This window comes from Mixophyes fleayi, chromosome 7 (assembly GCF_038048845.1).
Source record: "Mixophyes fleayi isolate aMixFle1 chromosome 7, aMixFle1.hap1, whole genome shotgun sequence".
Classification (NCBI taxonomy): domain Eukaryota; kingdom Metazoa; phylum Chordata; class Amphibia; order Anura; family Limnodynastidae; genus Mixophyes; species Mixophyes fleayi.
The window spans coordinates 4,397,674-4,420,307 of NC_134408.1; the positions used below are offsets into that span (position 1 = coordinate 4,397,674).

The window sequence follows — 22,634 nt, forward strand, 5'->3', positions numbered from 1 at the left end:
TATGACCCCTGCCTGTACTTTGGATTTGTCTTTTTGCCTGTGCCCTTGACCTTCTGGCTTGAACCTCTGATACTGCTCATGACCCCGACCCCTGGCGTGTTTTCTGACGATTCTATCTAGCAAGTGACCCCTGACCTCAGCCTGTCCTCTGGATACGCTGTCTGCCATAACCCTCTGCTCCTGGGTTCTCCACAGCTGGTACACATCACACAACCCTCTGTAGTCTGCGGCCAAGTCTGTCCCCACCACTAGGGGCTCCAGTGAACACCAGACTTTCGGAGTAGATTCTGGGTGTTGTTGTACTGGCTGGAGGGGTTCCTAACAGGTATCAGGATTTCCTGAGTTAACGTGTTCATGTATCACATAACATGTATTTAATTTACATGAAATTTATATTCACACCTGCGTTGATATGAATGACAGATTTTATCTAAGTAAAGCAATATTACCAATTAATTACTGTGCGCACATTACAGCAAAATAAATCTCATACAAGTTTCTTGCTACAATTTTTTATTCTTAGGTAACTTTTTTCTAATTTATATGGCAACTGTTTAACCACCTTGCACCAGTCATCCTTCCTTTCTATTCCAAGTAGGGTCTATGGATATTTTAATGTGTCAATAACTTTAACACTTAGAAATAGAACCAATTTAAAATTGCAATAAATACCTAATAAATTGTGCTAACAGAAACTATTATATACACATACCCACACCCCGAGAGCGACGTTACCAGTGCTTAAAAAAATAAAAATATGAAAAATTGGGTAAAAAACACCGTCCTCAAAATATATTTTCTGTCTTTATGTATAAATCCAACATTTGATTATTCTTCTGTAAAAAAAAAAGGTCCAAAACGTTTTCTCATCCTTGTGCGGTGACAGCGGAGTCTTGGCTGCGGAGCAGGGTGGCCTGTTTCTCCATTAGTTTACTAAACATCCCGTCTCGGTTTTGCAGCAGCTCTTCGTGTTTCCCACATTCTACGATCTGGCCCTGATCAAGGACAGCGACCGCGTCGGCATTTTGGATGGTTGACAACCGGTGAGCGATGATGAGAACTGTCCGTCCTTCCATCAGTCGTTCCAAGGCTTCCTGGACGAGGAATTCATTCTCTGCATCCAGAGCGCTACGTGGGGATGGAAGACAAATAAGTATAATGTACATAATGATGTTAATATACCATAATCATCATCAGCTATTTATATAGCGCCACTAATTCCGCAGCGCTGTACAGAGAACTCATTCACATCAGTCCCTGCCCCGTTGGGGCTTACAGTCTAAATATCCTATGTTACACACACACAGAGACTAGGGTCAATTTGAGATCAGCCAATTAACCTACCAGTATGTTTTTGTACCATGCAACTTTACATAATGAACTTTATAATATATTTATGTTGCAACTATTTCCTTTAAACATAATAATAATAATACATGGCTGCTGATTCCTCCCCTTCAGCCTTTTAACAACATAAAAATGTATATAGTTATAATTTAAAACGTGGAAAGAGTGGCAAGTATTTTATATTACAAAATAAGTAGACAAAAAGGTCTAAAATGGTGTATAGCTCCAATCCCTGTTTTAGATCATATATTTAATAGCTGATACGATAGGTTGTAGAACATATGAGGTATTAAACATCTGATATGATATGATGTACAGTCCACGAATAAATCAGTTCTGTAATAGTACAGCAATATCACTCCTCTTAGTTGCACAATCTAACTCCTGGTGGTGTTTGTCTCTCAATGCTCCTAACCACCATGCAGAACCAGGGATAGTAGTCACACTTAGCAGGGAAGAAACCGTCTCACATACAGGGTGAAGTCAGTCATATCAGAGCGATCTCTAAAAGATCAAACGTTTTCCTGATAGAGCATAGGCAAACCGAGGGGGGTAATCTAGTGCAAGGAAACCCCCCTCCAAGTCTGGGGCACTGTATAATTGAGGTGGCTGGACACTGCCCCACTTCACACGGATCTCCTTGAAAAGAGAGAGCTGCGTGTACCTAACAGTAGTGCACGCAGCATTGCCCATGTATATTATGGGGATAGGAAGAGTTGGAGAGCAGCCAAGCACTGTCTAATATTATAGCCACGCTCCCATGCATGCTGGTCACACCCACTGGTGGCGTGGTGTGGAAACCCCACTCTACAAATACTGCTACTGCGTTTACCCCTGTAGAGGGCGACATTCTGGGTCTAGTAAGATAAAGCACAGCTTATCCACAGCGCTCCAAGTGTTGGGTTTCACTGAGTAACAATGCTTCCACCCTATTGTGATGTAAAATAAATTCAGAACACACACATATACACAATCTTATGCATAACACACACAGACTAATATCTATTAAACCACACACACATTTCTGTACATGTTACAGAATAGATGTAAGGGCACAGTTGTGGGGTTGTACTAACAGAGTTAATGTAACAAAAGGTATAAGTGATTTATGTTCATACTAATACGGCAAGAAAAGGAAACCCTATGTGTCCAATATAATAAAAAAATGTATAAGCAACACATACAATAATTCAAATGTTATTCCCGCTGTAACAAATGCAATCTATGATGTGAGATCTGATCTGGCCAGATAACGATTAGGGGGAAGGGCACAGACCTAGCAATAAAAGGATTATATACCCCATTATTGCATTTCCCAGCATGCTTTACATTGTATGTTGTTAAAAAAAAAAAATCTAATTGGCTTCCACAGTTTGCCATAGGGTAACAGTACACGACAATGTAGCCAGATAAGAAACAAATATGAAAAATAAAATACTATGAGGCGTGGTGTTAAAAAAAAAAATGAATGAGGGGGTTAATCCTGGCCCCCAATGATTGGAAAACCAAGGGGGTGTTAAATATGTTTTAGTAGATGCTGTGCCCTTTATGTGAATTACCCCAGCTTCCAAGCAAATCAGTGTAATAGATCCTACTTCTGTATCTTATTTAGTTATCAGGAATGTAATTGACCCACTAGATGGCGCTATAGTCCTCTCCCATGTACCCCGGTATATAGTTGTGTAAGAGAATTGTTTTCACATTCGTGTTTGTTATAGAAAAGAGTAAAGACAGCAATAGACGATTCTGGTGAGTTACTGAGATCAGATCATTAGTTACCTTGTTGCTTCATCCAGAAGGAGAATCCTGGGGTTCTACAAGATAGAAAAGTAAAATAATGTAGCACAATATACCTCAGTGAAGGAACTTCATTTATTAATGACAGTAAATTATAAATACTGCCAACACTATTGTGTACCACCAAATTTAGCACTGCAGGAGGACAATACAGATACAGCTCTTAGAGTGTAAGCTCATCTGGGAAGACCCATCTGTACCTTCTATTTCATGTCATTGTATATAAATTTATTTTTAATCATTACCCCCTTATTGTACAGTGCTGCAAAACAGGTTAGGACTTACAAGTAAACGACTAATAATATGAAACATGACAGGAGGTGATGGAGGAATTAACTATACTTTACCATTATGTAAAAGTTATTTTCTATAAACGCTCACTACTTATTCCTCTCCAGTTACCAGACTGCTTCCTTGGTCACGGTTAAATGAACCATAAAAATAGTTTTCAACTGAACAGTGCCCCCAGTGGCCAAGGAAAGTGATGCAATGCTTACTTAACATTAAAAAAAATTTTTTTCAAGAAATCAAGCGGGTAGATTTACTAAAATGTCTACAAAGGAAAAATGGAGGTGTTGCCCAGAGCAACCAATCAGATTCCAGCTCTCATTTATCTAGTACATTCTATAAAATAATATCTATAATCTGGTTGGTTGCTATGGGCAAAAACCTCCATTCTTTCATTTAAGAAGGTTCTGTAAATATAGCCCCAGGTCTCACATGAAGTTACACTTGTTTCATTCAGAAGAGAGATCTCTGCAGATACCATTAACTTTAATACAATGTTTTGCAGCATTAGCCCAGTGAATTGTCGGACGTGAACGTATACCAGTAACATCCTTATCCTGATAGCCAGAGTAAGGATCAACTTGGTCAGTTGGTGCATTAGACACACAAACAAGATGCTTCATGCTAAGGTAATTCCTTCATGCCGTCCATTTTTTGGTGGGTGGTTGGAAAGTAGACAAAGGGAAAATATAACTATAGCCAATCAGAGCATTATAGAAACAGTTTATAGAGCCAACATTCAACTGAACTGGAAACAGTAACAGAATAAGACCGAACATAGTGGAGATTACCAGCAGCAAGGAATGACGACTGATCTATAGTTACATCAGGTGAGTTCTCTGTACAGCGCTGCGGAATTAGTGGCGCTATATAAATAGCTGATGATGATCAAGTACGGCTTACTGTATCCTTATCACTGATAGATTTTATTTACCAGACGTTTCACCCTTATTATATTGATATTTGATTAATGTTTGTACAGTAACATTTACTGACAAATATAAAATGATTTTAGTTGTACCTGTTAATAATCTGGCTGCCGACACATAATGCAGTCAGTGTGTTTATTGGTAGTGAAGTGGGATATTTAGTTCTAGATTATATTGCGGGAGGAACCGTAGACCGGCCATGTCCTAGTCACGTGTGATACGCATGTCCATATGAAACACAGCTCAAAAATCCAGTTTCTTCAATACATTAAGTTGATCCTGCATCCTTATCATTTTATATACGTATTATTTAAAGATTTGCATGAGTTCCCCCCAAAAGGATTAAAGTCTCCCCCCATCACTAACACAGCATGCTGTGAGTGACCAGGACATTCTGTACATCTGGCGGCTGATACAGAGTGGGAAATAACGTATCTTACAAAATTTCACTCTGTGTGCTCAAAAAAAGCAAATGTGCTTATGACGTCTTACGCCTATAGAGGAGGAATGTAACGCCTATAGAGGAGGAATGTAACGCCTATAGAGGAGGAATGTAACGCCTATAGAGGAGGAATGTAACGCCTATAGAGGAGGAATGTAAAGGGAAAGGGCAGTCTAACATAGGCCAAGTACAGTAGAAGCGTGCTCTAGCGATGCAGACAAGCACTCTCATGTATATGCACCTGTAAGGAGGTGTATCTTTTGCACCAGCTACAGGACTGGGGAAATTATACAATGATGGTGATGACAAATGCTACCATTACCTAATATAGGCGATACCACCATATTATTAGTGGAAAATGTCCAAATACAATTGTAATTTTTTGCCTTGAAAAAGACTGGAGGCTTTCAAAACATGTTGATGGGAGATAGAACACAGTTATTTTGGACAATTATCATCATCATCATCTATTTATATAGCGCCACTAATACCACAGCGCTGTACAGAGAACTCACTCACATCAGTCCCTGTCCTTTTGGAACTTACAGTCTAAATTCCCTAACATACACTCACAGACAGAGTGAGACTAAGGACTAAGGGCAATTTAATGACTGTTAACCTACTAGTATATTTTTGGGTGTGGGAGGAAACCGGAGCACCCAGAGGAAACAAACGCAAAAACGGGGAGAACATACAATCTCCACACAGAAGGGAAGCACTCACAGGAGTACTTGAAAAGGTATTTTTTATGTCATCAGTCACCATGATGTCTCAGCTCCTGATTGGATGATTGCTGAAGCATCTCCACAGCTAAGACCACTGTCTCATTAATCACAACTATATTAGATTGAGCGCATATTTGTTTTCGCCCGTTTAGGCCCCCGGTGTAAACGCTGCATCAGCCCCTGGATGTCTTACATTTATCAATGGTGTTTTCAAGGATAATTGATTGATCAGGAACCAAAGTCTGAATTTCTGAACATTTATGTAGATACAAATTATTTACGGATAGAACAGACAGACATGTAAGGAGCACTTACCTTAAGCAACGCTCTGGCAATGGCAATTCTTTGCTTTTGGCCTCCTAGAAGTATATAAAAATGTAGGAGATATTCACGTAGAGGATCATATAGCTTTCCATTATTTGCATTTTAAAAACAGTAAGGAAGTGTGTAAAGCAAATACTATTTGGACAGCACTGACAGTCCCCCATGTGCTACAGTCGTTTACCCAGAGTCTCGAACTGCTGAATGTGTCCGATGTTGCCGTCCAGATAAATGGTAAATATGCCCTGGAGACCTGGCCCATGTAAGGGATATAATATAAAGTGTATTTGCAATGTATGTAAGTTGTACTGTGTAATGTGCATGAGTGCGGTGCTGGCTGGACAGTGCTGCATTGTGGCCGTGGGCATTAGGAACCAGCGGCCCCAAGGAAGTTTGCAGCACACTGCGTGACATAATGTGTGAGCTAAAGGACACACAGTCACGTGAGAGGATTTGAGGGAAGAAAGAAGGAGGAAGTCTCTGTGTGTTAGATGAGAATCAGTGGACAGTAAAAGAGCAGAGTGGAAAAGTTTAAAACAACAAATGAAAAAGAATGAAATAAACTGAAAATAAAATTCAGAATTCTAAAGAAATAGCAATAGAGCCAAAAGAGAGTGGGAAAGTCAAGTCCTGTATCACTGCTTTATCTGATTGACAGGGCGAGGAACTCTACACACTAAGGGGCAGATTCAATTCTCAGCAATGTACGGCCGTCCATCACCCCATGGTTTTGCCATGCCAATATTGTAGATTTTCCTGTAAATCTCTATGTGGTACTGTTATGATCTGCCCTGTTTCTTTGTGTGCATTTTGCCCTGTGTTATTATTTGCCTTGTTTTCCTGTGTGCATATTACCCTGCAGTGCCTATGATTCTCCTGGGTACTGCTGTTCTGCCCTAGACTCTTCTGCATGCCTGAAGGAGTTAATCTCCTTACCTGAAACCTAATTGGAACTGCACCTGTGGCACTGCTTTAAGTACCTGCCTCAAGCTGTGCTCTGAGCAGTTCATCCTTGTTTACCTGGCTGCTGCTTGTGTTCCTGTTTGTTCCTGTTCAGTTCCCCTTCTCTGCCTTTGGATTGATCTTGCTGTGTATGACCTTGGACCGTGTACTGGACTCTGCTATATTGCCTATGACCTCGATCTCTGCCTGTTTCCTGGATTTGTTGTTTGCCGCCAGCCCTGACCTTTTTGCCTGGACTTCACCACCGCTGTATGTTATTTCACAATATCCCTGGACTCTATCTACTTTCCTGAACAGCCTTGTGCCTTCTGGACTGGGGTAAAGACTTATACCTGTTTATGAAAACCTGCATGTTCCTGGAACCATTCATTTCTGTGTACCTTCCTGCCATACCTGTTCATTATACCTGTTTATGAAAACCTGCATGTTCCTGGAACTGAATCCCTGTTTATATATTTTGCTGGAATAAAGACATTTGTATTATCCTTCCGTGGTTGCTTGCTGAGGTTACTAGGAATCATAACAGGTACAAAGTATAATCCACAATGTTACAACGCTGCGGAATGCTCCCCGACTGTTCTGGAAGAACTACACAGCACATCGCTGAGAATTGAATCAGCCTCCAAGTCTTGTACACTTGAAGGTCTTAGAGGTAAAAAAGAAAAAACAATATATATATATATATATTTGGAGGCAAGAAGGCATTCTAATAGAGCAAAAATATAGAGTGAAGAGGTTACAAGCCAAAGTCATGTATGTTGATTTAACCGAAGCTTAAGACCAACATTCTATCTTCCTACTATTTGGCCTATTTTTATATCAAGAAAGAGGACAGACCGCAAGCAATCATTCGTGGTCCCCATTACCCCGAAACAGAGGTCCCTGGTGCTCGTATGAGTCCAGTGTGTTGGAAGCATAGTCCAGACAGTGAACAACAGGGAAAAAGTTGAGAACAAAGAGCAGTCTACAGATTTAATATCCAAATATTGCAAGTCTGGCTGATACTGTGACTCAAACAGTTTTGACCTAAAGCAATATAAAGAAATTGGAGGGTATTTAAGAATATCTTGAAGTGCTCAGTAAAATTAAAAGAAAAAGCACACAATGATATATTTCAGCCTTGGTGCTGTACCTGGTCTAGAAAAATAATTCTTAGATCATCCAACAGACATTGAGATGGTCGTACCTGACAGAAGGACACCTTTCTCCCCCACCACGGTGTCAAATCCTTTGGGAAAACCTTTAATAAAGCCCAGGGTATTGGCAATTTTGGCAACCCGATGGATTTCCTCTTGTGTGACTGCTGAAGGATCTTCTGCTCCGTATGCAATGTTCTCAGAGATTGAGCAGGAGAACAGGACCGGCTCCTACAACAGTGACAAAAAAACAAAATGGATAAAAAGAATGGCATCTAAGAGCTAACCCCAACTTACTGATCGGTTCAGTATTGCATCCTGGTAACATTTCACATGAAAAGATACAATATAACTGGAATGGTACAGGTAAATCATTAAGACGTGTAGAAGGTCTTAATCATTAAGACGTGTAGAAGATCATTGTTATGGGGCATGTTGTCTGTAAGTCCTCTGATCAGCAAATGCTCCACAGGTTAACAATTTGGAATGTTCTAAGAATTCAGAATTAATTTGTGTAAAGCTTGATAGGCTAGTTGTATTTTTGGGATTTTTTTTACGTATATTACTTCACCTTTATTAATATTATTGATAAACATTTCACAGCATTAGAACATTTGGAAGACCTTGTTTCTAATATAAAATCTAATAAAGAATTGTCACCTGTAAAAATGCGAAACAAGATTTTATAGGTAGAGAAACCAGTTTTTCTTCTCTGCAGTAATAGATTGTGTCCACTAGATGGCCTAACTGGAAACAAAAAGTGTCTAAGGTTGTAGAAAGTTACAGCACAATTTAGCGCAAGCCGAATTTACCGGCAGGAAAGGTCGTTTCGCAGAGGTGTGAAGTTCCGGTGATAGAGTCATCATATTTCGCTATGCTACAGAATGCTATTCCGCACTGTATTTGTAAATTTTGCATAATTTATAGTCTACGTAGAGATCTCAGGTGATGGCATTTAATTACTTCTGCTGTGTGGTGGGGTTGGGTTACCGGAAACACAAGGTCAAATTTCGCTGATGAAATGCACCAAATTTTATGCCCAAATGTGGAACAGTTTTTAAAATTTTGCTTTAAAAAATGCTCAATTTACTTGTGTGCATCCTTAGCGGTTGATGCTTAGATCTTCCATCACAATGTGGAAAACTTAGAAACGAATTTGTCAAATCTTACACATTTTCCTTTCTGTGACCCTTACAGATGACACTCATCTATATATTGCAAGTTGTTACATGATCCATCAGACAAAAATATTTCACGCTCACGTTAATTTAAAAGTTGGTCCCACACAAGTAGATTTTATCATTTTATGAATGAATGTTTTGCTCACAGGGCATACCAATTGTTCCATGTATTGTGGATTTGGTGAAACATTACTCCATTTAGGTTTGAATGAGTGGTAAAACTTTTCAAATACAAATAGTTTGAACAAATGACACACTTCAAGTCACATCAAATTTATAGTCAGAGTATCAGTCCCACCCTCTCACACAAATCTATGGCACAGTAATGGGTACCTGATCGCACCAGATCTCTAAAACAAAGGTGCACCATATGTACGTTATTTGTAAATGGAAACAAAGACATATAAATTCATGATGCATTAGAAGCTGCTTCTTTTATCTGTATGCCACAAGCAGACTTCATAGTTTACATTAATGTTACATTAATTATAATTATACACTAATTTATTACTAGGTGGTATTTGATTAACTAAGATTTCTATCATATTTTTAAAACACGATGTAATAATTTAATGATTCTGTATGTCCTACATTATATTAGATCATTTGTTGCACATCATTGAATGACATGGGGATGATTGAGAGTTGTATGTTAGTGAATTTATGTGGTGTCATTTAGAACTTCTATACATCTATATACTAGATTTAAGGTTAGACACGTTTTAAGATGCATGTAACTGATATTACAGACCAGGAAACTTATTGGCACATAAGCAAATGGACATCTTTTCTGTCCATATCTAAATTACTCATAAGATCTGTATGTGTGTGACCAGGTTTAGGGCTTATTTTGCCCCCACACACCATTTATCACTGTATTGGCTCAGTTTCCTTATATGATTATCTGTACACCCAAACATCAGAGGAAACATGTGTATTACATAGAAAGGATGTTTAATTCACATTGGCGTCTAAAACATATGTATATTGAATGCAGCAGATCACACACTGAAGAAAAACATGTGAATGTGACTTGGACTGAGAAGATGAAGAACTGATGAACAATGGCTGCTGGTCATTACCTGGCTTACGGTGCCAATCTTTGAGCGTAACCACAGTGGATTCAAGTGACTCACATTATGACCGTCTATATGGAGGGATCCTATGGAAAAAAAACAAGTGGATAAGAGTGAACATTACAGAGACCAAGGACCAAAGGTAAGAAAACTCTATCTACCCTAATGTTATATACAGGTGCTTAATAATGAGGCTTAAATATTACACCCTCAGATTTACTTGCATTAAGGTTATGGCTAAAGAGAAGCTAAATTATAGTCTAATCAATGTATGCAACATTATTTTTCTTATTATTATCTTTAGTGCACAATAATGTAGGTCTCGAAGACCATGTCCAGAACCCATTATCACATGAGGTTTGTTAATAGGAATCTGAAATCTGGATGAAAAATAACGCATTCTGGCAACTACCATGTGGTCCCACATGTAAACAATCAGTGCACAGCGCTGACACCTCCCCTCACACTTCTGTGTCAAATGATAAGCTCACATCATCATCATCACTATTTATTTATATAGCGCCACTAATTCCGCAGTGCTGTACAGAGATCTCATTCACATCTGTCCCTGCCCCACTGGAGCTTAAAGTCTAAATTCCCTAATATACACACAGACTGGGAAGGTTGAATCTTTGAAAAACACACCTGCAGCAATCCAGACGAATGAACAAACCGGAACCAGAAGAGGACGTCAGTAAAAGGGATAATGCAAGGAGGCGCCGGCTGTACAATGTAGAAACCTTGTTAAAAATCATTGAACAGATGGCGCCTCCTTGCATTACCCCCTTAACAGCAGGAATAATAGTTTTGGACTTGAAACAGACTTTATTTTCTGGTTCGGGCATGTTCATTCGTCTGGATTGTTACAGGTCTGTTTTTCAAAGATTCGGCCTTCCCAGTCTGTCGCGAATGACAGGTTCGGACTTTTCATGTCGGGGAAACTGTTGTCGTCCTTTTCGTAGTTGCGGTAATGACTACCACCGGTTTTGAAAAACGGATAACATTTTTACTGGAGCAGTGAAAGTCATAACCAAAGTCTTGGGCTTCTACTTTGCTTTACTCACTAGGCCTGACCGTATGGATGCATGTAAACCACTCACCGGCATTGGGATCATAAAGTCTTAATAGCAGCGATACTAGTGTGGATTTGCCAGATCCACTTGGGCCCACAACGGCCATCACGGAACCTGATGGGATGGAGAGGTTAAGGTCTTGGAATATAGGAGTATCGGGCCGGCTGGGGTACATGAAAGAGACGTTCCGAAACTCCAGGTCGCCTCTAAACTTCTCTGGCGTGATGACAGAGCCCTCTAAAATGATCAAGAAAATGAATTTCATTTAAACCGGTAAAGAAGAAACAGGAGCGGACACCTGAATACAGATGGATTATCATTAGTAGTGGAAAAAGAAAAATTGGTATTAATCGTTATGAAGCTGTAAGAATACAGAAATTGGTTATTTTTCCCCATTGAACTGAGACATCGGTTTTCCCAGACCTTAAACCAATCGACTCAAAATATGTTTGTAAACTGGGCCACAAATATGGATCTGATCAATGGGTACCCCGGCAGAATGATTGGATCAGTGTAAATTGGGAACACGTTACTAAACAATGGATCAGCCGAGGACCTCAAAACATAAGCATAAAGTTTGTAAAATGTTAGTGTGTTGTCAAGACGGTGCAGTGATGATAACTGGACATTATATAAAATAAAAACACAACAATAAATTAGTTGGTAATATCCACACCCACTCAGCGCAGGTGTCCAAACCCATGAGACCAGGAGGATCCAAACCCAGGAAATGGTACCAGTTGCTAAATTCTTAAAGATTAGTAAAATCAACCGCTTTCAAACATAAATAACACATGTAGTCTGATTTTTCCTACTTGCCTAAAAAGTGTTTGAGGATTTTAAAGTGCCATCTATTGGGAGCCCCATTTGGCAAGAGGCCGCGGAGCACTACCTCTGCTGCTTCAGCATAGAAATGACCTTACTACTATTAGTACATTGGAACCAGTTGTATTTTGTAACATGAGACCCTCATATACCAAACGAAACACATCATGAAAAAACAAACAAACAGGGAATTGGGGCAGAATTAAGATGTATTGATCTCTATTCCATGCAGCATACACTGTCTACACCGACAGCCATGATATACACAAGTATATGATGTCGTCTACCATGTTGTGCGCCAATTATTGGCCTAGAAACTAAAACGATCCTCAATAAAAATATCCGTTTAAATTTTTCTTACAAAACAACTTTATTAGGGTCATTATATAAAGGAGAAAGTGGTTTCCTCTGTACGTAATAGGGAGGTGAAGATGGGCACTTGTAGGACGTAATGCCTACATAACACATCCCAAATGCATGAAAAGTTCCTCAGCATTTTATATGTGCTCTTCAGAGATCTTAATACACTGAGCGAGTTTCCATTTATTCATGGACATGGTCCCTGAGCAAACATCTGGGGCATCACTTCAGAGGAAATCGAGGAGGGACTAATCCCTGAGATACACAAAAACAGGCACCGTAGGCATCAGTCCGGTCTCACTAGGAAATGTCCATCCTAACTTGGTATAAAGTGCTCACCATTCAAGGGCATTATTGGTTTTCTGTCCAGCAGTTCCCAGAGGCGGGTCCCAGCCCCGAAACCCTTCATCAGTTCTGCATAGAAAGAGCTCAGTCCTGGGAATAAAATAGGAAACTTCTAAAGATCTACATGAAAATATTTGTCAGACTAACATTTGGACTATGACCAGGATATCTGCAAGGACTACATTCATTGTGCTTGTTTCACGTACCTCCAATGCTGATTCCCACCCAAAATGCATACATCAGGAAAGCCGACAATTCCCCTACAGTCATCTGCGCCGCACCAGTCAGAAGGCCTCCTTTATATAACACAGCCAGCACAATCAGGTTCCCGGATAAGCCAGTCTAGAGATCAGAGTAATCATTAGTCACTATCTATTAATCAGATATTAGCAATCGATAACATATGAAGTCTTTATCTATCACCATGTAAAAAGCAGAAGATTATAGAATCCATACAAGTCTTCATAGATCACTTCTATAAAAATATTTCCTTTTTACACTGCATGGCAGCCACAACGAATAGTTTAACTCGTTAATCAGGATTAGAGACAGGGAAAGGTTAACAATCCTGGAAGATATATAGTGTGACTCCTCCATCCCTTCAGTTACGTACATTTAAAGTACTATTCTTGGTAGCAAAAACATCTGCCCGTCATGTTTGTAAATTACATGCCCTGTAGTGTAAGGAACTTTTTCCAAACATATATACTGATAAACTAGTGTTAAGACTAAATCCTACCTTCCTACCTATGGTAGATTCTGCTTTCCACATCAAACAGAAAACCATACTTAAAATCTATGTACAGTCAACTAACGCTAGAGAAGACTTATTACTACTCTGGATCTTGTCAGAGCAAGCTCAATTTATGTTTCAAGAACCTAAGAGTCAGTAAGATGTGTCAACTTTTTGTTCTGCCTGCATGATCCCATCAAGGGTATTCTCCACCCAAACAGACTCTTGTAGGATGGATCAGAGAATGTCGTTGCCCAGATTTATAAGAGGAAGTCCTATGGGTGCGTTCTACAAGAGAAACCTCCAGGGTGTGCAAGTCACAAGCTTCAGCAGATGACTTATGCAAAACACCGGGTGATCATCGATTCACAATTTTAGCAGATATTATCTTCTGAATCATAGTCTGGTGATGCTCAGGAGAAAACTTCAAACAGTGTTGACTAAAAGGAAATTAATAATTAATTTGCGTTTTCCGGTATTACTCAAGCTTAAACCACCCAAGTCTCATATATTGCTTGAGTATGTCCCATAAATTTTGGCTGCCTTGGAGTTCAAAAAGGAAATATGAGATTACCTTTCATTTCATTTTCTTGAAATTCTCCATGGCGATCACAATTTCCTCACCCTTGTTCTCTGTTTATATTTTGTAGGACAGCTTAGGAAGATTCTCAAAGACACTGAATGGAAGGACTCAGCTACCTAAGGTATTAACCCACTTTTTATGGCTGCAATGGAGGAGTTGGTTCATTAAGGAACGCAAAGTGAACACAGGGTTTTTTAAAGAGAGACGGAAAGAAATTGCATGCCTGTATTCAAGTACAAGCGCATCTGAAGAAACGTGTCAAGTTGAATACAGGTGTAAGTGCGCTCTACCTATACGGCACTTGCCATATGCAGACAGAGACAACACCCTGCAGGATAGGCACAATGTATATGTGCAATATAAATCACCATCAGTAACCACAAAGAAAAAAAAAAATACATTATAATAATTACAGTAACACCCGTTAATAAAATAATCATTAGTAAAAAAAATGTTTTTTTACATTAAACACACATATCAGGATGTTATTATTGCCTACTGTACATAAAATGCATTTATACAGTTGATCTTACTTGCAAACACATGTTCTGGCACACATACGTGGCCGTCATTACTATCACTCGGCACTTACACCTGCCGTGTAGTTGGTGTAAGTGATCTGGCTAAAAATCATGTACCAGAGAGATGCCCAATTGGACTGATGTGTTTGCGCTTGACCTTAGCGCGCCCTTACTGTACATTGCCTACATGCATACGCCCCTTCCCTCCCCGTTCCGCATTTGAAATCATAGGCTGTTGGATGTGTCCTTTGCATTCAAAGATGAATTGCATGCTCTTGCGTTCACTGATGTATGGTCCATTTCCTAACACGCACAGAGCAAATTTAAAGCCAGATACGGCAAATATCACCATTTACTGTCCTTAATTAATCAGGCCCTGAGTATTTCAAGGAAATCAAATAAAGGGTAATAATTTTCATATTTTTTACCATAATTTATAAAAAGACTGAGAATGCCAAAGTGTGTACGAGCATGACAAACAAATCCTTTCTTGCCTACATATTACCGCATAGGAAAGACTCTCTATCAAATATTAACAGTACAAAACCCTGACAAGTAATCCAGTACTGTTCATCATTACAAGGGAAGTGACAAGTGCCAATAACATATAATAATTCTATATAAATGAAATGCAAAAATCTCACTCACAAGCCCAAAGAATCCGGCTCTTGCAGAGGCTTCCTTATTGGTCAGATCCAGCACATGTTCCGACTTAATGTCGTATTTCTTCATCTCCAGAAGCTCCTTCCCAAACGCTCGCACGGTCCTTATATTCCCAATACGCTCTTCTGCAAGCTGAGAAGAATCAGTAAACTCCTAGTTCTAATCATAGGACACATATAGTATAACAACACTCCCCAATAAACTGAGATTTCATCTTAAATGAAGGGTGAAAATAAACAAATTTAACCTGTGACCCATAATATTACATTAGTGTATATGAATATTTATATCCCTAAGTCGTTTTGCTTATATATCAGGCATCAAATGTAACATATCATTATTGCTTTATTATACTAATCCATTTCATTACTATGGACAATGAAAACATTATTATGGTGTTTGATGTAATGCATATTATACTGATATAATTATAGTGCTATAATTCAGTAGCTCAGTCTCAACGTTCCTTTTATTATAATCTAAATATCCTTTTTCGACTTGCCGCTTAACAATTTACGTGGTGACAAAATGGATAGAAGGATTAGTGGTAACTTGGCAAATAATTTATGAAAATAAGATAATCATAAAATTCCTGGTTTTATCCTGTAGCTGCTCACCCCAAGTCTATAATTGTTGCAAAAACTTAAATGAATTCCATAAACAACATCTCTACAAGTGCACAAAGCCATTAGCAAAGCTGCACCAACATTCATCTGTTTATTTGTCTTAAAATATCTCGCAGCTCTTTCTCTCCACCAAAGATCTGCGTCTCTCATCCACACTAATCTGCTCCCAATCCCGGTTACAGGATTTATCTTGGGCTGCACCCACTGTGAGATTGTCCCCTCTGTACAACAAGAGACTTTCCCTTAGACTCTAAACATTCCCTGAAAACTCATCTCTTCAGGCAACTTATCAAATTCTTGAAGCAGGTCATGTAAAATGACATTTATTCTCTTTCAATACTCAGACAATCTATTGACTTCCAAACTCACATGAAGCACTTTTTCCCATTACAATCTGGCTGGACCAATATGCATTCTGTGGCGTTTCCCTCATGTATCAAACTCCTATTTCCCTACAGAATGTAAGCTTTGTCTGTTGTTTTATTACTATGAGCACACTGGCAATACACAAATATAAAATGTTAATAATATACCCTTCTGATCCCCATAGATAGAGACATCATACACATTACTGAACATATGGTCTCTTCCTGGATTCAGACACATGAAATAAGGTTATACAGGAAAACCTGTCATACATCCGGCTGGAGACTCACCTGTGTGGCTTCTGCCAGGGTATCTTGAGTCATTTTAGAGATTTTTCGTAAATATCTCCCATAAATCACTGCGACAATGGCAAGAGGAGGCACAATGCTCAGTACAAACGTAGCAAGTTGTGGGGATACAAAGAACTATAGTGGAAAAAAAGAAAACGGAAATCCATAAGGAACACTAAATGATATACAAAAATACAGATCTGGATACATAAGTATTCAGATCTCCCTAACTGGGTCATTAGCCGATCAATCACACAGGGCTCTGTTAAAGCCAATAAATAATTATTAAACAAGGTATTGGACTTCTACCTTAGTAAACTTAATACAACTGTGCAGAGAAACTAAATAATCAGTGAAACATACAGAACCTTGAAAACATTTTTAGACACAATATATCAATATGAAGATTCAACCCAGTTATAAATAGATAATATTTGTTTTGTTTAACTGTAAAATAGAAGCATTACCATCATCCCGACTCCTACAGACGCTTGTGCCAGTGCTCTAAGTCCATCCGAAAGGTTCTCGGTGACAGATCTGCCAATCAGAACGGTGTCGGATGACAGTCGATTGATCAGCTCTCCTGTTCGGGTCTTGTCAAAGAAGCCGACTTCTTGCCTCAGGACAGAGGAGAAGAGAGAGGAGCGGAGTCTTTGTACAATCCGCTGTCCTGAGGGATGACAGGAAATCATTTGCTACCTATGGTCCTTTTCAAACTCCTTATACTCACCCACAAGGCCCTCTCCCACTCCACTGCCCCCTACATATCTAAATGCCTCTCCATTCACACTCCCGTTCTCTGCGTTCAGCCAATGACGGTCACCTCTCCTCCACTCTGATCTCCTCATCCCACGCCAGAATTCAAGATTTCTCCTGGGCTGCCCCTCTCCACTGGAATGACCTCCCACGCTCTATCCGTCTGTCCTCTAATCTGTGCACCTACAAACGAGCACTTAAAACTCATCTTTTCCTCAAAGCCTACCAGCCATCCACCCAACCATCTCTCCATGTTCAATCAACTCACCTCCCCCTTCCCCCTGTTTGCGCTCCTCCTGCACCTGTTCCGCTCTAATGACTCCTTCCTGTGCCTGCGGTCTGTTTACCCTCCCTTTAGTAGGTAAGCTCTTATGAGCAGGGCCCTCTTCCCTCCTGTCTTTACACCTTTTCTCCTCCTTCAACCTCACTGTACTTGCTATGCTTGGAGCCCTTGGAGTCTTGGTTTATTCGTTCACTGTTCTGTTCTGTTTTACCCTGTATGGTCAATTGTCTGTATAATGTACGTCGCTGCGGATATCTTGTGGCCCCTTATAAATAAAGAAGAATAATAATAATGGTGGCCAGCAGCATGTTTATCCATAGACAGTGACTGATATAGTGACCCCTGCAGGTGCCAGGAGGAACTACAATGCATCAAGATAACTTATAGAATGTGATGATCTATCGGGTGCTAGATGTAACATTTATGCTACAATTAAATTGTAAAAAAAGAAGATTTCATAGGTACAGTCTTGAATTGACTGTAAATTAAAAAATCCCCTTTCTGAGGAGGCTTGCCAGTGAGATGTATAATGTGTGTGTGTGTAATATATATATATATATATATATATATATATATATATATATATATATATATATATATATAGTGAAGAGTACTTTGAGGATCAATACAATTATTAGTCAACGTATAGCATAAATTACATTTTGTATTTAAGATTGTTGCACACTCAAGATCTCCTCCTTAAAATATTTCAACACAGGAAGATTCTGTAACATCCCTCACAGAGAGAGAAGATTCTGTAACATCCCTCACAGAGAGAGAAGATTCTGTAACATCCCTCACAGAGAGAGAAGATTCTGAAACATCCCTCACAGAGAGAGAAGATTCTGAAACATCCCTCACAGAGAGAGAAGATTCTGAAACATCCCTCACAGAGAGAGAAATATAACTGTGTTACTAATCATAGACCAGAACTACATTCACCTATAAACTTCTACTAACCAGGAACTCACAGTTGCGTGAGGTGAGTTGTGCTAAATTCTCTTCATTTCTTTTTTAGTAATAAGGTGAAAATAATGACTCCACGGATTTCTCTAGAGATCTGCCTAATGTTGCCTCAAGTAACTTATTCGCTGAAAAGAAAATTACACCACAGACAACGTCAAAGAAGAAATTTCATTGAGAATGTATCTAACAAACTACAATTGATGACTAAATTGTTAAGTAAAATGCAGAGAGGCCACAAAAGGGGGTCATAGTCTAAGTTGTGGACCCAGTGATTGGAAAGAGTCAGATAGTTAAGCTCTCATAAAAAGGCCACTGTGGGGGGAATAAATGTATTATTACACTTTTTATTTTATGGTTATGTGACTTCATTTACTAAACATTGTGTACCCCGATCAGCTCGCCCCTCCTCCACATGGCGCTGTACTCCATACCTGAGGTCTGCATGAGGTAGACACGGATACCGTTGGCCACAGCTCCGCACAGGAACACCCCGCTCAGTAAGGCACAGAGTGTAGTAAGGTTGGACGTGAAATCCTCCGTGGCATTGGAATAGATGACATCGATCACTTTGCCCAGGAAAAACGGAGCCGACATGGTGATGCCACTGGACACTGTGAGAAAGCCCACCGCGGCTGGGGAGGAAAGACAACATGGTCTTCATCAGTTCTACTGAGTAAGAGGACTATACTAGGAGACAATGCTTTAAAGTTATTTACCTGCAAATGCAGGAAAATATGTAATAAAAATTAGGAAACACTCAAACAACATATTTCCAGAAGTCTACATATTGCATGCCCTAAATATTCATATACAAAGCCATTGTATTAACTTTTCTGCCTACTGTCTTGTAGGAAAATATAAATATATAAAGTTATATAATGACAATCTACTTGTGAGCTGGAGATCTCAGTATTCTGAGTTCTTACACCCCTCCTCCTTATTCACTAAAAAAAACCCATTGAGGCTACTTTTAGCTTTATGTTTTTATTTTGTTGCAATAATATGAAGCTTTCTGCAAACCAGGTAATCTAGAATAGAGGAGGATTAATCTAAGGTCTCACCGCAAATTTTCAGAGCAGGTCAGTAATCCCCAAAATCTTATGGAGCCACATGAGTAATAAGGAAAAAATAAAATAAAAAGGAGGATGGGCTGAACAGGACACAGGGCCCTAATCTTGGAAGTCTGGTCCTCCAGAGATGGGACCTGTCCTAAGGAGGGCAGGCCCAGTCATTGCTATGTCGTACCTAGTGGCCGGCTCCTTCCCCTTCACCAGCGACCTTATTTAATGCATCGAAGAATAAAATAATGGCTTGGATCCTCTACTTCTCTCCCTCTCATTATCTCTAACCCCTGCTTCCTCTTTTCACATTGTCTTGGTGAGGATTCAGCAATGGAGTCTGCTTCTCACAGCATTCATGCTCTGGTAAGGGTGTTGGGGATATCACTGATCTGTGGGGTATTAATGTTACTAATATATTGTAGGGACTATTAATATCATGTGAAGTGTCTATTAAATATGAAGGCTAATAGATGAATGTTGGGACAAACTGGGGACATTTTAATGCTATTAACTTGATTTTATGCCTGGCTGGGGGAAAATAGGTCTACTTGTTGGGGGAAATATGCCTATTTATTAAATGTGAATACTATTAATGTAATGTAGGGGTTGACTGGAGGGAGGGTGGCATATTTATCAAATATCAATGCTATTAGTTTGATGTAGCTGCTGGTTGGGGGGGGCATATATATTAAATGTGGTTACCACTGATTTAATGGTAGGTCTACATAGGGGGCTGAGTGTTGACTCAATGCTCAGCTTTCCATGAAGTGCAAAGTACCTAACCATTTTTGAACAAGGCCCTAACCTTCCAGGAAACAGACAAGCAGTGACTGTGTGTAAGATACCTGCAGCAGAAGATAGCTAAAGCTGCAACAGCAGGTAGTAGAGAGGTTGTCTGACAACTGTCCTGGTTCTGATGGTACAGTCTACAGGGACAGTCAGTGGTAGTCACAGCTCAGTTTGTTTGTGAAGGAGGAGACACGTGCACCTACAGTAACAACTGTGCGCACAGAATTGCTGGTGTAATTGAAGGGAAAGAGACTGGAGGGCAGCCTAATACTTTCTAAAGCAATAGCCATGTCACTTGCATGCTGACTCTTCCCACTCATTTGGCTGTCGCTATGTAATGGTGTGCCATATGCATTGTTCCCTCTCCTGTCAGTTTGGCCCCTACTGCTGACAATTTGTCCCAGCTCAACATGAGGTCCACTTTAAATTCCCAATCCATCACTGATCCCAAATGTTGCAGTGAAGCTGTGTCCAAGAAATGAATGAAAATTCCACTGTCAAATCAATTGGCTTCCATTAAATATTTCCCAATCCACCATGGCACCTGTGAAAATTTGCTGCCCAGTACCTGTGGAGGACAATGGTTTAGTTAGGTTGCTCTAGGTAAGATACACTTCTGGCTCCATTCTGTGTTACCTTCTCTGCATGTGTTGGATATTAGGTAGCTCAGTGATGTCACAGGAGAGAAACGGATCAGTGCTGTTATTAGATGTATTTTTGTAATGAATTATGTGAGTTATAGTTTGCCACAATCATTGTGCATAGCTTGTCTTGGTGAACCTTGGAGCACCATAATCTCCATGATATCAAGTTTACTGAAGTTAATTATTATTAAAATTTACAATTTCACCCTTTGAATACTTTTCTTCCATAAATATATTAGGACTTATATAGCCAAGTCATATAACTAAGGATTACATATAACATTCTAAAAAGAAAGGGATTGTAGTTTGATATTGGTCAATACAGAGAAATTGGGTCAAAGGAATAGGCTTAAGCAACTAAACGTGATACCTTTGGCATCCTGAGATTGAAGAACGTATGCACACAAGCATTGAACAAGGGGTATGAGATCAGTCTTTTTCTAAATAAAGGACAAATTTAGCTTGTTAATCGATTCTCTTCTACGTCTATAATAATGCCTTTTAAGAATGTTTTGTTTTAGGCAGGATTAAGGTAATTCTACCTGAGGTTGTAGAATTATATTTAAAATATGTAAAATGCTTTAAATATGATATGCATTTCCAGTGCTAAAAGTAATGACTAGAATATATAATGTATGTTTCAGTCCAGCCACCAAATAGAATTAAGGTAGTAAAGTTAATTTTATATAGGTAGATTGACTCCAGAGCTCCATTCTGATTGGCTAGTATGACCACACCTCTACAATGCTGACAATTAGAAGATAAATCACTAATATATGTCAGGTTTTAATAGCTGGCTGCCTAATGTACATTAGGAATGTAATATTTTTAAATGAGGTTTACACTCTGCTGACCGGAACACAAGTTTGGGCGAGTTTGTGAACTCTGATTTTTGTGAGGCTTTGATTGTCTATGGAAGAATACATCCTTTTTGAATTTATTGGCAAGCTCAGCTGAGGTCGAGAAGAGAGTGATATGGAAACCTCAATACTCTCTGTGCAGGGTAAAGGGAAAGTCCCAATTATATCTCTTTAACATGATTTTATAAATTTATATATAGTTTATTTGTAAAGCCATTCAAGGGCTCAGACCAACGGCATGTTTAATATTGTGGGTTTGTAACTTTACCTACTCAATGCAATATTTTGCATATATACTGAAATTGGCAATTTATAATATAATGTTTCCCCTCATTGTCGGGTTTATAACAATACCTTACTTTTGATAAGGTAAGAACTGTATTCAATTGGAGAATGAAGAAAACACTTCTAGTCCCCTATTGGCCAACTGGTATCTACTTAATCTGTCGGCGTTAGCTGCCAGGTCAGGCTCTGATGAACTCCTGGTGATGAAACGCGTAGGGTCATGCTTTGTCAAAACAGTTCCAGTTTTAGTTTGCTGTAACTTCAGCTAAAGAAACTTGTCCTGGTGCTCATCTCTTGGAGCTTCTAAGTGAGAACCATTTAATTTTTATCTGGGACGAATCTAGTGTACGATTGTCTGCCTAATAAAATATTGTTGTTTTTAATCATCATGTATTTATTT

The 22,634-nt window shown here is 39.3% G+C and overlaps 1 protein-coding gene across 1 annotated transcript in view; it reads right to left on the reverse strand.

Moving 5' to 3' along the window:
- Positions 1 to 373: 373 nt before the first annotated feature.
- Positions 374 to 22,634, reverse strand: part of ABCB10 (ATP binding cassette subfamily B member 10) — a 31,374-nt gene continuing 9,113 nt past the window's right edge. The window contains exons 2-13 of the mRNA XM_075178775.1: positions 19,027 to 19,227; positions 17,058 to 17,260; positions 16,591 to 16,725; positions 15,294 to 15,440; positions 13,015 to 13,150; positions 12,803 to 12,898; positions 11,306 to 11,515; positions 10,212 to 10,291; positions 7,999 to 8,179; positions 5,844 to 5,887; positions 3,127 to 3,161; positions 374 to 1,128 (exon numbers count right to left, since the gene is read on the reverse strand). Coding sequence (XP_075034876.1) covers positions 867 to 1,128; positions 3,127 to 3,161; positions 5,844 to 5,887; positions 7,999 to 8,179; positions 10,212 to 10,291; positions 11,306 to 11,515; positions 12,803 to 12,898; positions 13,015 to 13,150; positions 15,294 to 15,440; positions 16,591 to 16,725; positions 17,058 to 17,260; positions 19,027 to 19,227 — 1,730 coding nt within the window. The 3' untranslated portion in view covers positions 374 to 866. The remainder of the gene's footprint in view (positions 1,129 to 3,126; positions 3,162 to 5,843; positions 5,888 to 7,998; positions 8,180 to 10,211; positions 10,292 to 11,305; positions 11,516 to 12,802; positions 12,899 to 13,014; positions 13,151 to 15,293; positions 15,441 to 16,590; positions 16,726 to 17,057; positions 17,261 to 19,026; positions 19,228 to 22,634) is intronic.